The sequence below is a fragment of the Rhinichthys klamathensis genome, unplaced genomic scaffold (assembly GCF_029890125.1).
Source record: "Rhinichthys klamathensis goyatoka isolate OS25496 unplaced genomic scaffold, OSU_Roscu_1.1 h1tg000369l_1, whole genome shotgun sequence".
Taxonomy (NCBI): Eukaryota; Metazoa; Chordata; class Actinopteri; order Cypriniformes; family Leuciscidae; genus Rhinichthys; species Rhinichthys klamathensis.
Genome location: NW_026606877.1, coordinates 1,415,471 through 1,432,778, shown reverse-complemented (window position 1 = coordinate 1,432,778; position 17,308 = coordinate 1,415,471). Strand labels below are relative to the sequence as shown.

General features: G+C 39.6%; 1 protein-coding gene across 3 annotated transcripts in view; it reads right to left on the bottom strand.

Moving 5' to 3' along the window:
• Positions 1-17,308, bottom strand: part of edil3a (EGF-like repeats and discoidin I-like domains 3a) — a 234,392-nt gene that overhangs the window by 106,936 nt on the left and 110,148 nt on the right. For all 3 annotated transcript variants that reach the window (XM_056233375.1, XM_056233376.1, XM_056233377.1), the window contains one exon: positions 5,385-5,498. In XM_056233375.1, the coding sequence (XP_056089350.1) occupies positions 5,385-5,498 (114 nt within the window). The remainder of the gene's footprint in view (positions 1-5,384; positions 5,499-17,308) is intronic.

The window sequence follows — 17,308 nt, the reverse complement described above, 5'->3', positions numbered from 1 at the left end:
TTTCTCTTAGCTATTACCTCACTTAAGAGGGTGGGAGATCTCCAAGCCCTGGTACACCAGCTTGCTTGGAGTTTGCTCCTGGCAGAGTAAAGCTTTTTTGCACCCGAGTCCGGGCTACGTGCCTAAAGTATCGAATACGGCTCGGTCTACAGTTCTTCAGGCATTCCATCCTCCACCTCATGTGTCAGCAGAAGAAGAGAAGCTTAATTTGCTCTGCCCCGTCAGAGCTTTGAGCGTGTACCTTGAGAGGTCCTCTTCTTGGAGAAGGTCGGACCAATTATTAGTATGTTTTGGGTCACCTAAGAAGGGGCTCCCGGCATCCAAGCAAACTATTAGTAATTGGATTGTTCAGACTATTACTGAGGCTTACAAGGTGCGCGATTTGCCTTCACCTTTAGCCGTGAGGGCTCACTCAACTAGAAGCATGGCTTCTTCTAGGACCCTTCTTTTGGGAGTTCCTCTACAGGAGATCTGTGAGGCAGCCGGTTTGGCTACTCCACATACTTTTATTAGGTTCCACAGTCTCCACCTTCCTAGTACGCCTGGCACACATGTGCTCAGTCCTTGCTGAGTGCCTAAACAGTTTCACTCCGGGACAGGCCTATTCGGTGCGTGGCCTAGTGGGCACTCGTTCCCCAAAGTGTCGATTCTCGACGCAGTGTAGAGTTCCCTCGAAAGGGAACGTCTCGGGTTATGACTATAACCCTTGTTCCCTGAGAAGGGAACGAGACACTGCGTCATTCTGCCACGCCCCTTGAGGCCTTGGAGCGTCTTGCTTCATCACGAGGCTAGTGTGTGTTGTGACAGCATCACTTTTATACTTCCGGGTATGCCGTCACATGTTACGTCACGACGCAACACCAATCAGGATTGGATTAGTTTCATTCATACTTCAGAGGCGCACGCTTAGGGAGCGTCCCCAAAGTGTCGATTCCCGACGCAGTGTCTGGTTCCCTTCTCAGGGAACAAGGGTTATAGTCATAACCCGAGACGTTTTCTATAGGGTTCAGGTCATGGGACTGGGATGGCCATGTCAGAAACTTCATTGTATGCCCAGTGAGCGATTTTTGTGATGATTTAGATGTTTGTTTTAGATCATTGTCATGATGGAAGATCCAACCACGGGCCATTATAAGATTTATAGAAGAAGGGTTAGGTTCCATTTTTGTATCTGTTGGTATTTGATAGAATTCATGATGCCATGTATCTGAACAAGATGTCCAGGACCTCCAGCAGAAAAAAATAGGCCCACAATATTCAATATACAGCATTATATTTAACCCTGTGAATGGGGTACTTCTCATCCCTGTTTGTCAGTAGTGACTGAACTGAATGTACGGGAGTTTTTTAGATGAAAGCAGATGATTTTTCTTGGAACCCTCCCACACAACTTGTGGAGATTTTTTTCTGAGGCTTTCGGACACAGATACTTAACTTATTTCTGCAATTCTACAGCTGTGATCCTTGGAGATTCTTTGGCCACTCTAACTATCTTCCTAGTCATGCATTATAGCAGTATGGGCACATTGGAAAAAAGTAACCGTGGTAACATTTTTGCAAAACGCAAAATACATATCACTGCAGTTTCCAACAGTAAAACAGCAAGCATTTTTAATCATTTTCACACACTATTATGATTACAGGGGCAGATTATAAAGACTTGTTTTAACGTGGCTCATTGTACAATTATGTTATGACCTCAAAACACGTTTTACCATAGTGTATGATTTGTAAACTAATATATTTTGGAGTTTGCATCATTAACTAGCTCCATATCTTCATGGATCGTCATATAAATCATATAGGTTATTGACATGATAAACTTGCTCGGTAGCTCAACTGGTACAGAATTGTACTTGTGATGCGGAGATCTCGGGTATGAATCCTGTGAAAGACGAGTCATGATATACGCGTTTAAAAACAAGCTAAAATGCCATGGTTACGATTGCGTTTTTGTGTCACATTTGCTTTTGTTAACACTATCGGGTAGGGTTAGGGTTTAGTGTAGGTGTACGTTATTTTAAAATGGAGCATTGAGCTTTTAGTGCCACTCACCGGGCATTTCAGTTTAGAACTGAGGTGATACCTACAAACTCTAATGTAGTAAAATGTTTCCTTATTCACGTTCATCTGTTCCGAAAAAACTAAACACGCTTTTAGTGCCACTCACTGGACATTTCACTTTGAAACTGTCGCTATGGGGGGAAAATGTCTGTATTTATATATATATATATATACAAATAATTGATCGTTATTTTGGAAGCTGGTATAGAGGGTATGCGAATATGTAATTATATAAATCGTTCACAGCCAAATTTGCTGTATGTATTTCCCCTGTGTCGAAATCAGGCACATGTGTCAGGAAACACGATTCCTGGTTGAATGTCAATATCCATGGATCACTGGATCTGTGGTAGGTTGTAAGATGATTTCCATTACACGAGAGTAGATGTTAAAACTTCATGCTGATTTGTACTCGGCTTTCGCCAAGATAAGCACAAACTAAGACGTAGCTTTACAGTAACCTATGCCTCTCCATCCATTTACGCTTCCTTCCATATGGTGATGTGAATCTCCTTCTGTCCGGCATTAACGGCTGCAGTGTACTTGGCGCGTCAGCACACACAACGGCTGCAACTACAGTGTGGTCTCCCCAGTGGACCAGCATGACAACAGTCTGGATTGAGCCGAGTAGGGGACATCTCTAGGGTCTTCAAGTGGGGACCTTCCGTCCTCAGTGTTTCGTCGACTAGCCCACGACACCTCAAGAGGGCTCGACAGTGACTCTGGCGTCCCAGAGTCACCCCCCTCCGTCCCCCACTCAAGTCATCCCAGCTTACTGACCTTTACATCCCTCTTGCTCCTTCCTCATAGTTCACGTGTGACCTAACCGCAATCTCTCCGCAACCCAACCATACGCGCTAACCCGTTTGACTATGGCTGTCGAGCCCCACTGACTTCGTTAAAGTAGGTTCAGTGGCAACGGTTCCGTATGGCATACTACCTACCACAAAACACCATTTCTGCCCAATCACCAACCCTCATTCACGCAATATACAAAGGAACGTAATAACTGTACTTACTATGCAAACTATACAAATAAACCAACAGACTCTTCGAGTTTTTCAAGAATTCTACGAAACCGTAGCGTGGCGGCCTGTACACAGCCACCCATAATATTTCCGTCTCAACCACAGCCAGTTGCTGCTCCTTTCTGCTGCTTCAGATAAGTTATTTACTGTGCGACGCAACTCTTGGCCACTGAATCGGATGTCTCTGAGGAACCGGGTTGTAGAGTGTGCCACAAATCCTCGACAACCCACTTCCACTGGATAAACCTGGACTGTCCATCCTCGCTGTTCTGCTTCAGTGGCCAGATGAGCATACCGCAGTTTCTTCCTCTCATATGGCTCATCTACAGCATCCTTCCATGGCACTGTTAACTCTATCAGTTGAACAATGCGTGCTGATCCAGACCACAAAACAATATCTGGTCGGAGGTTAGTGATGCCAATCTCAGGTGGAAAAATAAGCCGTTGATCAAGATCAGCCAGCATTTTCCAGTCCCTAGCAGCTTCCAGTTGTCCTGGGCGAGAATTGGTTTTAACACCTTTTCTTGGTGGTTGCTCGCCTGGGCGGAGGAATATTGTCTTCTGTGTGTAATGTTTTGCTAGAACAGGCGGCAACTTATTGGTCATGTTACGCTTGCCTTCCAATGCTAAAGCCAAACATTGCAGTACTTGGTCATGGCGCCAAGTAACCGACCTTGGCTAAGAGCCACCTTACATCCTGTCAAAATGTGCCTTAATGTGGCAGGTGATGAGCACAAAGGACAAGAGGGATCCTCTCCTACCCAGAGGTTTAGGTTCTGTGGTGATGGGAGAACATCATATGTTGACCTGATAAGGAAACTGATCCTGCTCTCTTCCATTGACCAAAGGTCTTGCCAGCCCATCTTGCGTTGTTCCACACTCTCCCATCTCATCCACTCTCCCTGCTTGGCCTGGGAAATGGCCTTTATACACCACATCCTCTCCTCCTGCTTTCGCACCTCGTTGACTACCAGCTTCCTCCTTTGAGCTGGGCCTAAGGAGCTAAACTGAGCCCAAAACCTTTGCCTTTGCCACAGATTCCTTTGCTGACCACGTTCTACCAGTGTTACAATATCAAGACCAACCTTTAGTTTAAACTGATAAGCGTCACGAAATCCAGTCACGCAGCAGGCTCAGTTGCCACTCAGTCTGGCTGAGGGGGCGTGTTCCGGTGGAAAAGTGACCTCAATGCATATCCCCTTTAAAGTAATAACCGTGAAAAGGATGATATAGGTGTTTGTCTCTATTTAATAAATGTCTTGAGATATCTCAAATAACTCAGAGAAAAGTAATATCCCTTTTGATTCATGGTGATAAAGCACATCTAGTGTGAACAAATGACATTTCTGTCTCTTGCCATCTCTCTCTCTCTCTCTCTCTCTCTCTCTCTCTCTCTCTCTCTCTCTCTCTCTCTCTCTCTCTCTCTCTCTCCGTCTCTCTCTCTCTCTCTCTCTCTCTCTCTCTCTCTCTCTCTCTCTCTCTCTATAAATATCAGCCCCACTCTTTCTGTCTGCATCTTTCTCTTGGTCTCATTGGACATTTATAAAAAAAAAAATGTTATATTGCTGCTTATGTGTTCTCCACATAAGCAGCAATATAAATGTTTTACATAATACAGCTAAAATGGTGATGAAAGGTGATGAAATACTATTTCATCAAAGTGCTTGATCACACCTAAATCAAAGTGTTTCGGTTCTTTTGTAGAGCTTATGTTAAATATATCAGCCTGGTACATCAAGCATTGACTACTGAAGTAAAAAAGATGGTTAAATGACATATGATTCCAGTTTGCATAGTGTGAGAAGAGTGTGACTAATGTAAAGCCACCATGTTCACTCAATCACTGTTGCCTTTACTTGCCAAGCATGCCTCAGTCTCTTCCCTCATACACGCAGTTTTAGGAAGAAATTGGGTAAGTTAACTTTTGGGAGTTTGAGCCATGTCAGGTCCCGAAAAAGGTGCTAAAACAACTCGCCCCTTTTCATTATGTAACAATATTTCCAATAATCTATTTTTAATAGGTCATGTTCGTTTTATTTCAGTAAATCCCTCTCCGAGGCATGGCACCACACCCACCGTGCCCGTCTCTTTTCACCCTGCCACAATGTGTCTTGTGTGTGTGGGCATAACTGTCTGTTCTCCACTGCTATTGCATGCTTCTCCATGGACCCGGTGAAACAGATGCTCTGAACTGTCACAAAAGTCACTTAATACAAAGGCCACTGGATGGTCTGAGGGAGAAGAAATGGGACAGGGAAGGAAGTATCCATAAAAACAAGAACATGAACTTACTGTACTGGCAGTTTCTTCCCATATATTCTCCTGGGCATTCACAGGTATAGTTCGCAACAAGATCGGTGCAGATCCCTTCGTTTCTACAGGGACTTCTTTCGCATTCATTAACATCTGCAGAAAAAAAGGAAAACATAATCGTTTATATTAGGCTTAAAGGCAATTACTGGAACGTCTCTCATTCAAATGCACTGATAGATGCCATTTATTGGGTTTGTACTGTTTGCTATTTGATATTTGGTTCTCTCCTCATCTGAGAAGAACATTCCAGCCATATAATCAAATTATAGCGATTACAAATGGTGACTATCGACAATAAAGCTATTACACCCTCTCCCTTGATGAATTCAAGAATGAATTTGAATACAAAACAGTGTTGGATTTGAAACCGACAAAATAAATGGATATCAAAACAGCAATTGACGGAATGCACAAACACGGCCATTATTTACATGGTATAAAACAGTTTATTTTAAGCTGATTATTTGTCATTGAGAAAACATTTTACAATTTATTTTTAATATACTTTTTTGTAAGGAGGAGGAGGGACAGGGACAGGATTCTTCCTTTTTAAAAAGGAATGGGTCAATTGACCCATACAGGTCTTGTGATTACTGGAAAAAGACTTCTGTAAAGAAAGTCCACACTGTGGAGCATTACACACACAAGTAAACACACTCTTTATTGTGTATTTCATTTCTCTGTTTTGAAAATAAATAGAGGCAATAAAATGCATGAGTACAAGAAGTACTACAACAATTGGAACATTAAGAGTCAAAATGAAAATATTGCCTGGCAAAATCTGACTCCCAATTATTTCAGTTACATGGGCCTCCTTCAAATTACTCGTCATTCTGTAGATTTGCACTACTGTATGCTGAATTGGTGCTCAAGAATAATTTCTTAGTATTTTTAATCATTGTCCTATTATTATCAATATTAATATGTTTGTGGGAACTGGCACTTTTTTTAAAGATTATTTGATGAATAGAAAGTTCAAAAGAACAGCATTCACTTTAACTAGATATGTACAACGTAGTAACATTATAAATCATTATAAATGTGTTTACTGTCTCCGTTGATCAATTTAATGTGGTCCTGCTAAATATCTTTTTTTTTTTTTTACCCCAAACATTTGAATACACACCTAGTCATCACAGAAAACTTTCTGCATGTTTACATTTTCCAAAAAAATAAAATAAAAACACCTTCTGTATGATTTATAAGCTTGTTTCCTTTTGTGGACCTCAATTTAGGTCCCCACAGTGACACGAGTCCCATTGAGGGTATGTCTGTGGCAAGCAGGACGAGGCCGAGGGCCGTGAGAACGAGCGAGGCCGGTGGTGAGATTGATAATGAGCGTCACCTGCGCGCCACACCAGTCGCCCCATTCTCACACCCTAGGCCTCATCCTGCTTGCCACATTGTGCATCCAGGTTGAAGTCCCCACAGAGATAGAAAAACTTACACACACACACACACACACACACACACTGATTAAACATTTCACTGAGCAAAATTACAAAAAAAAAATTACATTCACTATATATTTCCACGACTTTTCCATATTTGAACATTTATATTTTGCAGGTTTTTCCTTAGATTTTTGGAAGCACGGCAGAGACTATGTATAGAAGGGGATTGTGGGATTGGGAGATGATCCAAGTCGAATTAAAACTTGTTTCGCCTACATGTGAGTCCAGGTCCCACGCATTTCCGAATGTCTTTTATTGTAAAATTATATTCATAAAGTATACTTAAAAAGGAACAGCAGCCTTGCAGAATCCTGAGGTTATGGATCAACAATGGTAAAATTAATTCCAATAAGCAATTTGTACTGTTAACTTGCTTTTGAAGTGACTATTGTGCCACAGTTATAGAAAACGGCAAGAAAATCAATATAAATGCAAATGCCAATGTAAATAAATGTAAAAACCTTACACTACTCTCTTGCTGAACACTGAAAGCTGCTTTGTTGGTAATGCAACCTTTTCTTTTAATAACATATGTTTACACTGACACATGATAAGCTCAGAGCTGCAACCTCCTACTGAAGAGAAACTGAAATCCACACAGGAAAAGATGGGTTCTGTTTCAAGACATATTGAGCTCACCAATGATGGGAGTCATCACTTTAGCATCTACCGCAGCGTGCACACAGAAGTGAGACATTGAAATTCAACCCCATCATCCTGAGGCCTCAACATAAATTAGCCTGATGAAAAGCACACCTCTGTCTTTATTCCTCTGTGGTTAGACTAACAGGATATAGACAGCCGCTTTCTGAAAAGAGCAGTCACAATAATATAGCCGTGAGGTCTAGGGAAAGGAGACGTGACTCGTGTGTCTGGCCAAAGAATAAAGTTAGAGTGTGTAACTTTTTTGGATGGTAAAGAGTTCTCTCTTTAAGAAAACTCTGTAATCACTTGCTCATCCTTATTGCTAACCTGTATGACTTTTTTCTTCTGTTGAACACAAAAGAAGATTTATCTGAACCCCTCACAAACACACACGCACACACACACACACACACACACACACACAAAAACTGCAATAAAAGCTATGTATAGTGATCCTGAAAGAATTCACAGAACTGAAAAAAAATCTCAAAAGCAGAAAATGTTACAAGCAGCCATCACAGAGATCTAGGACTTAGCTTTGATGTTTGAAGGATACACTTCCATTCAACAGCAGCCTTGATTTGCTTAACTTATCTGGCCTTAATAAATCAAAGACTTAACATCCTGCTGGTATTTTCGGCCATTAGATGTAAAATGAATCCCTAAATGTTTTTTTTCTTATCTAGGTTTTGGCTTGAGATTAATATAGCCTTCCAACAAAGTCAGTGTCAATGCTCATGTAACATACATGAACTTACTCTGTGCTCCTATGAATTACAATTTTACTAGTGCCAATAACTGGTTGCCCTTTAAAACACACCAAAAATGTATGCAGTAGATCTGACTTTACAGAAAAAAACAAATCACTCTTGAGTATATTGTAGGTTTCACACTTGTTATTTTGTTTATCTAAAACACACAAACTTTGTACCACTTGTGATGGAAAATCAAATGCACAACAATTACTTCATTACTTCACACATCTTAATGACCATGCAACTTCAAATTAGAAAACTGCTCTAAGCACTCCTTTCCGAACAAGTGCTTTATTAGCATGGGTGCACAAACAAGCCCTTGTCAGACATAGTGCCATCGTCATAGCAGGAGATTGTCACAATCACAAGGATTATGTTTTAATTAATTCAAGTGAGCGAGGCTTAACGCTCTCATTAACGATCATTAACTTGACAAACAAAGACCTGAGAGCACACTGCTGACAACGACAAGGGCAAATTATCATTAAGTTAATAGCTACTTCAAAATCAAAATTAGGTACTAATGTTTGCTTTTATATTTCACAAATCTGTTGATTCGTTAAAGGGGTCATAATGAGGAATCTAATTTTCCTTAATCTTTGTAGATAAGAGTTCAGCCTAGTATGAAAACATATTTCTCAAAAAACTCAAAACTTTTTTCGCAAGCTGAAAAGAGCATTCTCATTCTGAAATCCTTGGCTTTCTGACATAATTTCATAAACCAGAAACATGAAAAAAAATAACTATACGCAAGTTTACACATCAACGCTGCCTATGGGGTTCAGAAACATGTCCCACCAAGTGAGGATAGATGAATTAGACAAGTGTTTCTGGTCTAATAAGGTGGGCCGTCACCCTAAAAAAAAAAAACCTGTAGTTTTAGAAAAAATGGGGTAACAAAAATACTGTTCAGTTTTAAAGGCAGAGAAAAACTGATCAAATTAAAAATATATACTACTACTACTACTACTAATAATAATAATAATAATTATTATTATTAGTAGTAGAAGTAGTAGTAATGGTAGTAGTAGTATTAAAAAAAAATAACTGGAAGCAGATCACATGAAATAAACAGTAACATAGACATTAGTAGTTATGTAAAGATAAATTTACAGGTGACATTTTTGTCATAAATGCCCATTCACAGTAGTCTAATGTTTAGTTACACTATTCAAGAAGAACTGTTCCACCAAAGTATGCAAGCTGCTTTTGAATGTCAATTTGGATTAAATGCTCTCTGACAAGTAGCAAAGCACAAGCTATGAACACATTTCAGACACACCAGAATAGTAAATGAGTGTTTTCAGAGCTTCCAGGACTGTGTGAATGTGGATCTCTGTGCATTTAGTTCAATTTAGATCATGACATAAGTGTCCTGTGCCCATACAATACACTCATGTAACCTTTCAATAGCAGAAGATCTTCAAAAAACACTCAAATTATGGTACCTTCTTTCTCAGCAGAAAGTATTGAAAGCTTTATGGTTCGCTCAAATGAGCACGGGGGGCGTGGGTTGTGGTGATGGTGCGTCACACTGCGGTTTGCACTGCACATTCACTGTAATTTGCTACAATTAGACCTTGCACCTGCATTGGGCATGTAATGACAGAATCGTCTCGGCTCCTTCTTTATTGGAAGAACTCCTACTTTTTCTTCCATTGTGTTCACAGAACCATTGGAGACAAATTGATAGATGATCATGTGGCATTTGGCACTTCAGGTGTACATGGAGACAAAGCCGACCTGGCAAGAGTGGAGGTCCTTTTGAGATGGTGTAGCCACCCTGGACTGAGCTTAAGGACTGAGACTTAAGATGAGTGAGGGGCAATTAAATCTTTTGTGTGTGTGAGTGTGAGATTGTTGGGGAGGGAGAGAGTGTGTGCGTACGCTTGTCAGAGCGCGTGCGAGCGAGAGAGAGAGGATTACCTCAGGGGAAGAGTAGCTAATCCACACAGTCGGGGAGACACAGACACTGAGAGGCTCAAGGTCAGGTAAACAAAACTCTGCCATACCTGACATCAAGATCCCTCAACTAGAAGCCATCAGAGTCAATGAACTCCTGCTCGCTGACCAAACACTCTCATGTGCGCTGTGCTACTCTGAGACACGAGGGATGTGGAAAGAAATATGATTATAAATATTATAAAGCTCACACTGCTCCAGAATTCATGTAAGGAATGATCATACAGAATAATATGAAGTTTACTGGTAGTACTGCCAATGCGTACAAAAAATGATCATACATTTAATCATGATGATGTAATCCCTTAAGGGAAACTTCATAAATTTCATTTGTGAACAGACATATTTACATGTGCACATGCATGAGCCTGTTTAATTAATTGTGTTCTGTCTTATGTTCTGTAAGACCCCACGGGCTTGAAAAACATACTTAACATGTATCGGCTTGATGCTTCATGTTTTATCTAATCTAATGAGAATGAATAAAAAGGGGGAAAAAAGTGTTAACCTTGTGATTTGTGGTTCAGGGTTCTCATTTTCTGGCCTCCATAAAATGTTAACATTATTTCACGAGTTCACACTTACATACAATTAGAGGGAGTAAAGTTGAATGCGTATTTGGCGTGCTGTCCGGGGGAGGGCTCCAAACTAATTTTAATCGCAAACTGAGCAAAAATATGCAATTTGGTGCAGATGTTATTTGTATGTCCAAATAGTAAGAAGAAATTCTGATATCTTGTAATATAAATCAATCGGATTTTTAAAGTTCCCCATGTAGTTAATAATTTTAAAACACATTTAAATGTTTTTTTTTTCCTGTGAAAAAAATGTATTAGCTTGAATGGAACTTCACACTCTTGCTTCATTTAGTATACGCGGATTCATGAATATGCATATTAGTCCCCGCCTTCACTCAATCACACAAGCTCAGAATACCTGATCCACTTTACAGTAGTAAATGCTACACAATGGCAAGTGGAAATACTGGTTTAATTCAGCTATATATGTTTGAACCAGAAACTGATTCAGAAGAAGAAGTGGAAGAGCGAATTATAGCTTCCTTCTAAAAGTCAGCATCCTTAGAAATGCTTTGAACAACTCAGAAAGCCAGTGGAGAAGGGCATATAGTTCATCATAACATCGTAATATATATATATCATATACACAATTCACCCGCAATATTGCTAAATGTACCCGGTTTTTCATATAAACAGAAAAATATACCGGGATAATTTAGAGGCCTTAGAAATTCATATATCAAATATGATACTATGGGCTTATGGTTATATCTGCCTACCGACTTTTAAATTGGATCAGAGGGATGTGTTCAAATTGGGATCTCTAAGATCACAAACATACACAAATTAATGTCAATCTCAGCAGAGCATGAGGGTTAATCACATCTGTTGCGTTCAAAGTATGACATGCAAAACAAAACAGTACAAAAACGTGTTTCTGTGAACTACATATGCGAAAGTCATTTAAAAACTGCACCAGGTGGTTTTGTAAAGATCAAACGGAGACACAAAAAATGTTGGAAGGATTTTACAACTCATGTCTATTAGTATGCACACGCAGAGGCAGACAGAGAGAGGAGGGATTGTCCTCTGCTGTGGCATTGTCTGCCGTGTGAGTGATGAAGTGCTCTACTAGCCGGGAGACAGTGGAGGCTTAACCTGATTTAGTGTTCAGAGCACATAGGGCCATTTCCACAGAGCGAGGGGATGGAGGTGTGTGTGTGTGTGTGTGTGTGTGTGTGTATTTGTCGGTGGTGCATGCGTGTATACATGTCTTTTAAGCTTCCAGCCTTCCTCCAATCTACATTCACTGTCGTGCCTTTCCCAGAACAGAAAATAACTCCACAATCTATCTCGCTCTCTTCACTACGGAAGGATTTAAAAAAATCTTCCAAAGTGTGTCACACTCCCCTGTAACTACCTTCTAACCCTTTATCAATCCCTTAACAACATCTGCTGTTATAGTTAGTCGCAGGCCAAACTCTGATTGGCCGTGGTCGACGGTCTCTCACCCTTTTCCCTTTTCGGCTCAAAGCAGTTCTGAGTCGGGGATAATGAGAGAGATGAATAGCACTCCGGCGTGAAGGGCTGTGACGGTAAGCACTAAATTGGTAGCCGTGCATCCCAGGAGTGAGCCGAGGGAATGGGAAATGTCCTTTCCGGTAGGCAGCAGTGACCCCTCTGGCGTGGACACTTGCCCTAAGATACTCGGTTGAGGATGAAGCGTGCAGAAGAACAGAAAAGATGGGTGCAGTGGGACAGATGGGGGGCTACAGAGGGCAGAGGTGTGCAAAACTGTTCCAATGCATTTCAGTCTGTTACTGCACAAGAAATGGAGCTTGGTTAACTAAGATTATTCAGGGGGCAACTGCTACTGCTTGATTGACAAGTCAATGATCAGCCAAAAATGAATAATATCAATACTAAATATGGCGCTTCAATATGTGGAGTGAGATTGCGTCCAAACAATATGCCAGGCCTTTTGAAATGTTTACATTGTGTCCACCACAACAATGAGCCTCATAAATATTGAACAACCTATCTGTATTACCACGAAAGAGCAAGAATGACCTTTATCGAAATTATTCATTAATAATATCTTGTTGGATTTTGAATCAGCACTTTTTGGAATGTTCCTTGGAATCAAATCCAAGAATTAACTGTTGAATAATTTATTTTTTAGTTTATTAACTCTGTCATCCTGGATACAAATGTTTGCAAAAAGTCGTAAATGTACACTACTGTGCAAATGTGTGGTAATAATAATAATAATATAATAATAATAATTTTATTCAAAAATAATAATAATACTTTTATTCAAGAAGGATGGATTAAATTGATAAAAAAAGAAAGTAAAGTTATGTATAATGTTACACATTTCAAATAAATGCTGTTCTTTTGGACTTGGTATCTACAAAAACAGAATGACTGTTTTCAACATTGATAATGATACGAAATGTTCAATCAATGATTGTTGAGCAGCAAATCAGCATTTTAAATGATTTCTGAAGGATCATGTGACACTGAAGACTGAAGTAACGATGGTGAAAATTTAGCTTTGCCATTACAATAATAAATTACATTTTAAAATATATTAAAATAGAAAACCAAATAATAATATTACACAGCATTACTGGATTTTTTGTTGTTGTTGTTGTTGTTGTTGTTATCAAATAAACGCAGCCTTGGTGATCATGAGATACTTCTTAAAATCTAACTGACACCAAACTTTTAAATGGTAGTGTAAATCTACGGAATGAACAGTCATTTGAAGGAGGCCCATGTAGCTGAAATATGTTTCAGTCATAGCATTTTTTTCCAGGCAATATTTCCTCTGCATTTTATTGGCTATATTTTATTTGAATGGAGAAATAAAATACACGATATGAGTATTTGAGATGTGTTTCCAGTTCACTCGCTTTGCCACGAAACTTATTTGTATTTTTTTAAGAGGTGTTCCATTTGTCCCCCCAATTTTCAACTGAATATATTAAATCACCCTTCATATTGTTGGATCTTTAAATGTTTTTCAATTCCATTTTCAGTAAGAGTGCAACTTCTTGTGCACTACTACTATGATTGGATTTGCTGTTTAACAGTAGCAGACGAAGGTTTGCAGTCAGATAGACTCTTACTTTTCTTCTTTGAGTATTACATCAGATTAGATCCAGGACTACATATATACAATCTATAGTCTCCGGGGACATTCACCAAGTGATGATTCAGTAACTCAAATGAAAATGCCATGGTCGTAGCCGGGCATTATAAGTCATGCAGTTCGTATTAAATATAAGGCGGATACAAAAGGGGGTGGCACCTAGGTTGTGGAATGCTTTGCCTCCTTCCATACGCTGCTTGGATTGTGTGGAAAATTTTAAAACCGAGTTGAAAACTCTGCTTTTTAAAGAGGCTTTTAACTAGACTGTAGGGTGGTTAGGCTGATCTAATGTGTACGTGTGTTTAATTTGATTATGTGCTGTAATGTATTTATAAGAGTTGTGAATTCTTTCTTTTGTTGGGAAGCACTTTGTGATTTTTATCTGAGAAATGTGCTATACAAATACATTTTACTTACTTACTTACTTACAAAAGGGCAAGTTTCTCAGAGGTCTCAATAAACAGCTGTAAAAAAAAAAAAATGTTTACAAATTCATTTGTACTGTTGCCCTGAGCACAGACAAGTGCAATTAGTTTGATGATTGAAACCATACTGAGAGTATATCATTAGTTTATCAGCTTATCTCCTGCTTAGCTCAGTAGGAAAAAACAGCAGATGCCAAGCTGTGGAATTCAGGTTTAAGACAAAAAAATGACAGTGTTAACTTTCATATCAGCCCATGGTGCTATAATTTATTAATTGGCTGTTTAAAATAGTGGAGCTTGGTCTAGTTCATACACTTTTTTTATGCTCTGCTATAATTCAATTTACTGGGTATATTTCACTTGAATGTGAATTATCCATATATTCAGTGCATCTATTAAACATAATTGCCTGAACGTGAAACATGAGATGGCTAATTCAGATGTTTTAGTTATTCTTTTGAGAATTTAAATAATTTGGTTTGCTTGACTGCTATGCAATACAACCTGATATATATATATATATATATATATATATATATATATATATATATATATATATATATATATATATATATATACACTCACCGGCCACTTTATTAGGTACACCTGTCCAACTGCTCATTAACACTTAATTTCTAAGCAGCCAATCACATGGCGGCAACTCAGTGCATTTAGGCATGTAGACATGGTCAAGACAATCTCCTGCAGTTCAAACCGAGCATCAGTATGGGGAAGAAAGTTGATTTGAGTGACTTTGAACGTGGCATGATTGTTGGTGCCAGAAGGGCTGGTCTGAGTATTTCAGAAACTGCTAATCTACTGGGATTTTCACGCACAACCATCTCTAGGGTTTACAGAGAATGGTCCGAAAAAGAAAAAACATCCAGTGAGCGGCAGTTCTGTGGGCGGAAATGCCTTGTTGATGCCAGAGGTCAGAGGAGAATGGCCAGACTGGTTCGAGCTGATAGAAGGGCAACAGTGACTGAAATAACCACTCGTTACAACCGAGGTATGCAGCAAAGCATTTGTGAAGCCACAACACGCACAACCTTGAGGCGGATGGGCTACAACAGCAGAAGACTCCACCGGGTACCACTCATCTCCACTACAAATAGGAAAAAGAGGCTACAATTTGCAAGAGCTCACCAAAATTGAACAGTTGAAGACTGGAAAAATGTTGCCTGGTCTGATGAGTCTCGATTTCTGTTGAGACATTCAGATGTTAGAGTCAGAATTTGGCGTAAACAGAATGAGAACATGGAACCATCATGCCTTGTTACCACTGTGCAGGCTGGTGGTGGTGGTGTAATGGTGTGGGGGATGTTTTCCTGGCACACTTTAGGCCCCTTAGTGCCAATTGGGCATCGTTTAAATGCCACGGCCTACCTGAGCATTGTTTCTGACCATGTCCATCCCTTTATGGCCACCATGTACCCATCCTCTGATGGCTACTTCCACCATGTCACAAAGCTCTAATCATTTCAAATTGGTTTCTTGAACATGACAATGAGTTCACTGTACTAAAATGGCCTCCACAGTCACCAGATCTCAACCCAATAGAGCATCTTTGGGATGTGGTGGAACGGGAGATTCGCATCATGGATGTGCAGCCGACAAATCTGCGGCAACTGTGTGATGCCATCATGTCAATATGGACCAAACTCCCTGAGGAATGCTTCCAGCACCTTGTTGAATCTATGCCACGAAGAATTGAGGCAGTTCTGAAGGCAAAAGGGGGTCCAACCCGTTACTAGCATGGGGTACCTAATAAAGTGGCCGGTGAGTGTATATTGGTCCTTTTAAATAACTTTTTAAAAGTTCTTCCCTCATGAATAAACTTATTGCACAGCCGATAAAGAGTTTTGCTACTTGAAGTTAATGTATAATAAGGTATTTCTATGAGCTCTCTGGATGTTGTAAAGAACTGCTATGTTTAAGGCTTTGGTTTATTACCAGGGACATTTTCTCTCAGCTCGGCATCTTTGGTTTAACAGGTGCCTTGAGCAGTTGGGGGTCGGGATCTTTGATGGCACTAGGAAACCCCCGAGTTTAATTACATCCTGTGTGTCAGACCCAACATCTGTCATTTATGAAAGTTATCAGGAGGTATGATCCTGAAGTCAAATGATCAAGTAAACTGAAATTTTCATTTTTCATATTACATATCTATAAAACTAAATTATAATACAAAATATAAATGTATACATTATAAGTTACACATTAATACAATTTAGACACTGCTTCTGACTAGGTAATGCATAACCTGATTTCGCAGTGCAACATGTTCCTGGGTCAACATCGTTGTTGATCCTGGGAAAGCATTCCAATCAAATTTCAAAGTTTACAGTTTATGTCAGGTTTAGGCTTACAACCAGGGTTAAATTCTTCTAAATCAGCGTTATTCACCTATCATTTCCCTCTGCTTTTAGAGGGAAGGATAGAAGGAAGTAACTTATCCGTAAGGATAAGTTACGGGTAGGGTTAGGTTTAGGGGTAGGGATATGGTTATGATTAAATTTTAGACAGGAATGTTGTTCCAGGATCAACGAAATATGTTGACTCAGTAACACGTCTATAGCTCTGCAAAATTAGTACGTGCGTAGGTCATCCCAGAGAAATGAATTAATTTAGGCTACTGTAGGTGTGTGTAGAAAGTACTATCAGACAATTTATGAATAAAATAAATAACAACAAACAATTATATAGATCAATTTGCATAGTGTAATATTGCAGGTAATTTCTGAGTGCTCAGCTGTGGATGATAAAGCAGACTACAGAGAACTGACATCCTTCACTGAGACATCCACCACTGCAGTGATACCTGATTTGGCTCTTAAAAAACAACTCATCTACACTGCATGCATTGTAATCCCTTTCTTTTTATCATCATTTGTTGCTACAGCGATCACTACAAAATGTACACCATATCTCTTTTAAATAAAATACATTTTACCGCCGTACTAGCGCAACGTTAATGATAACTTTTG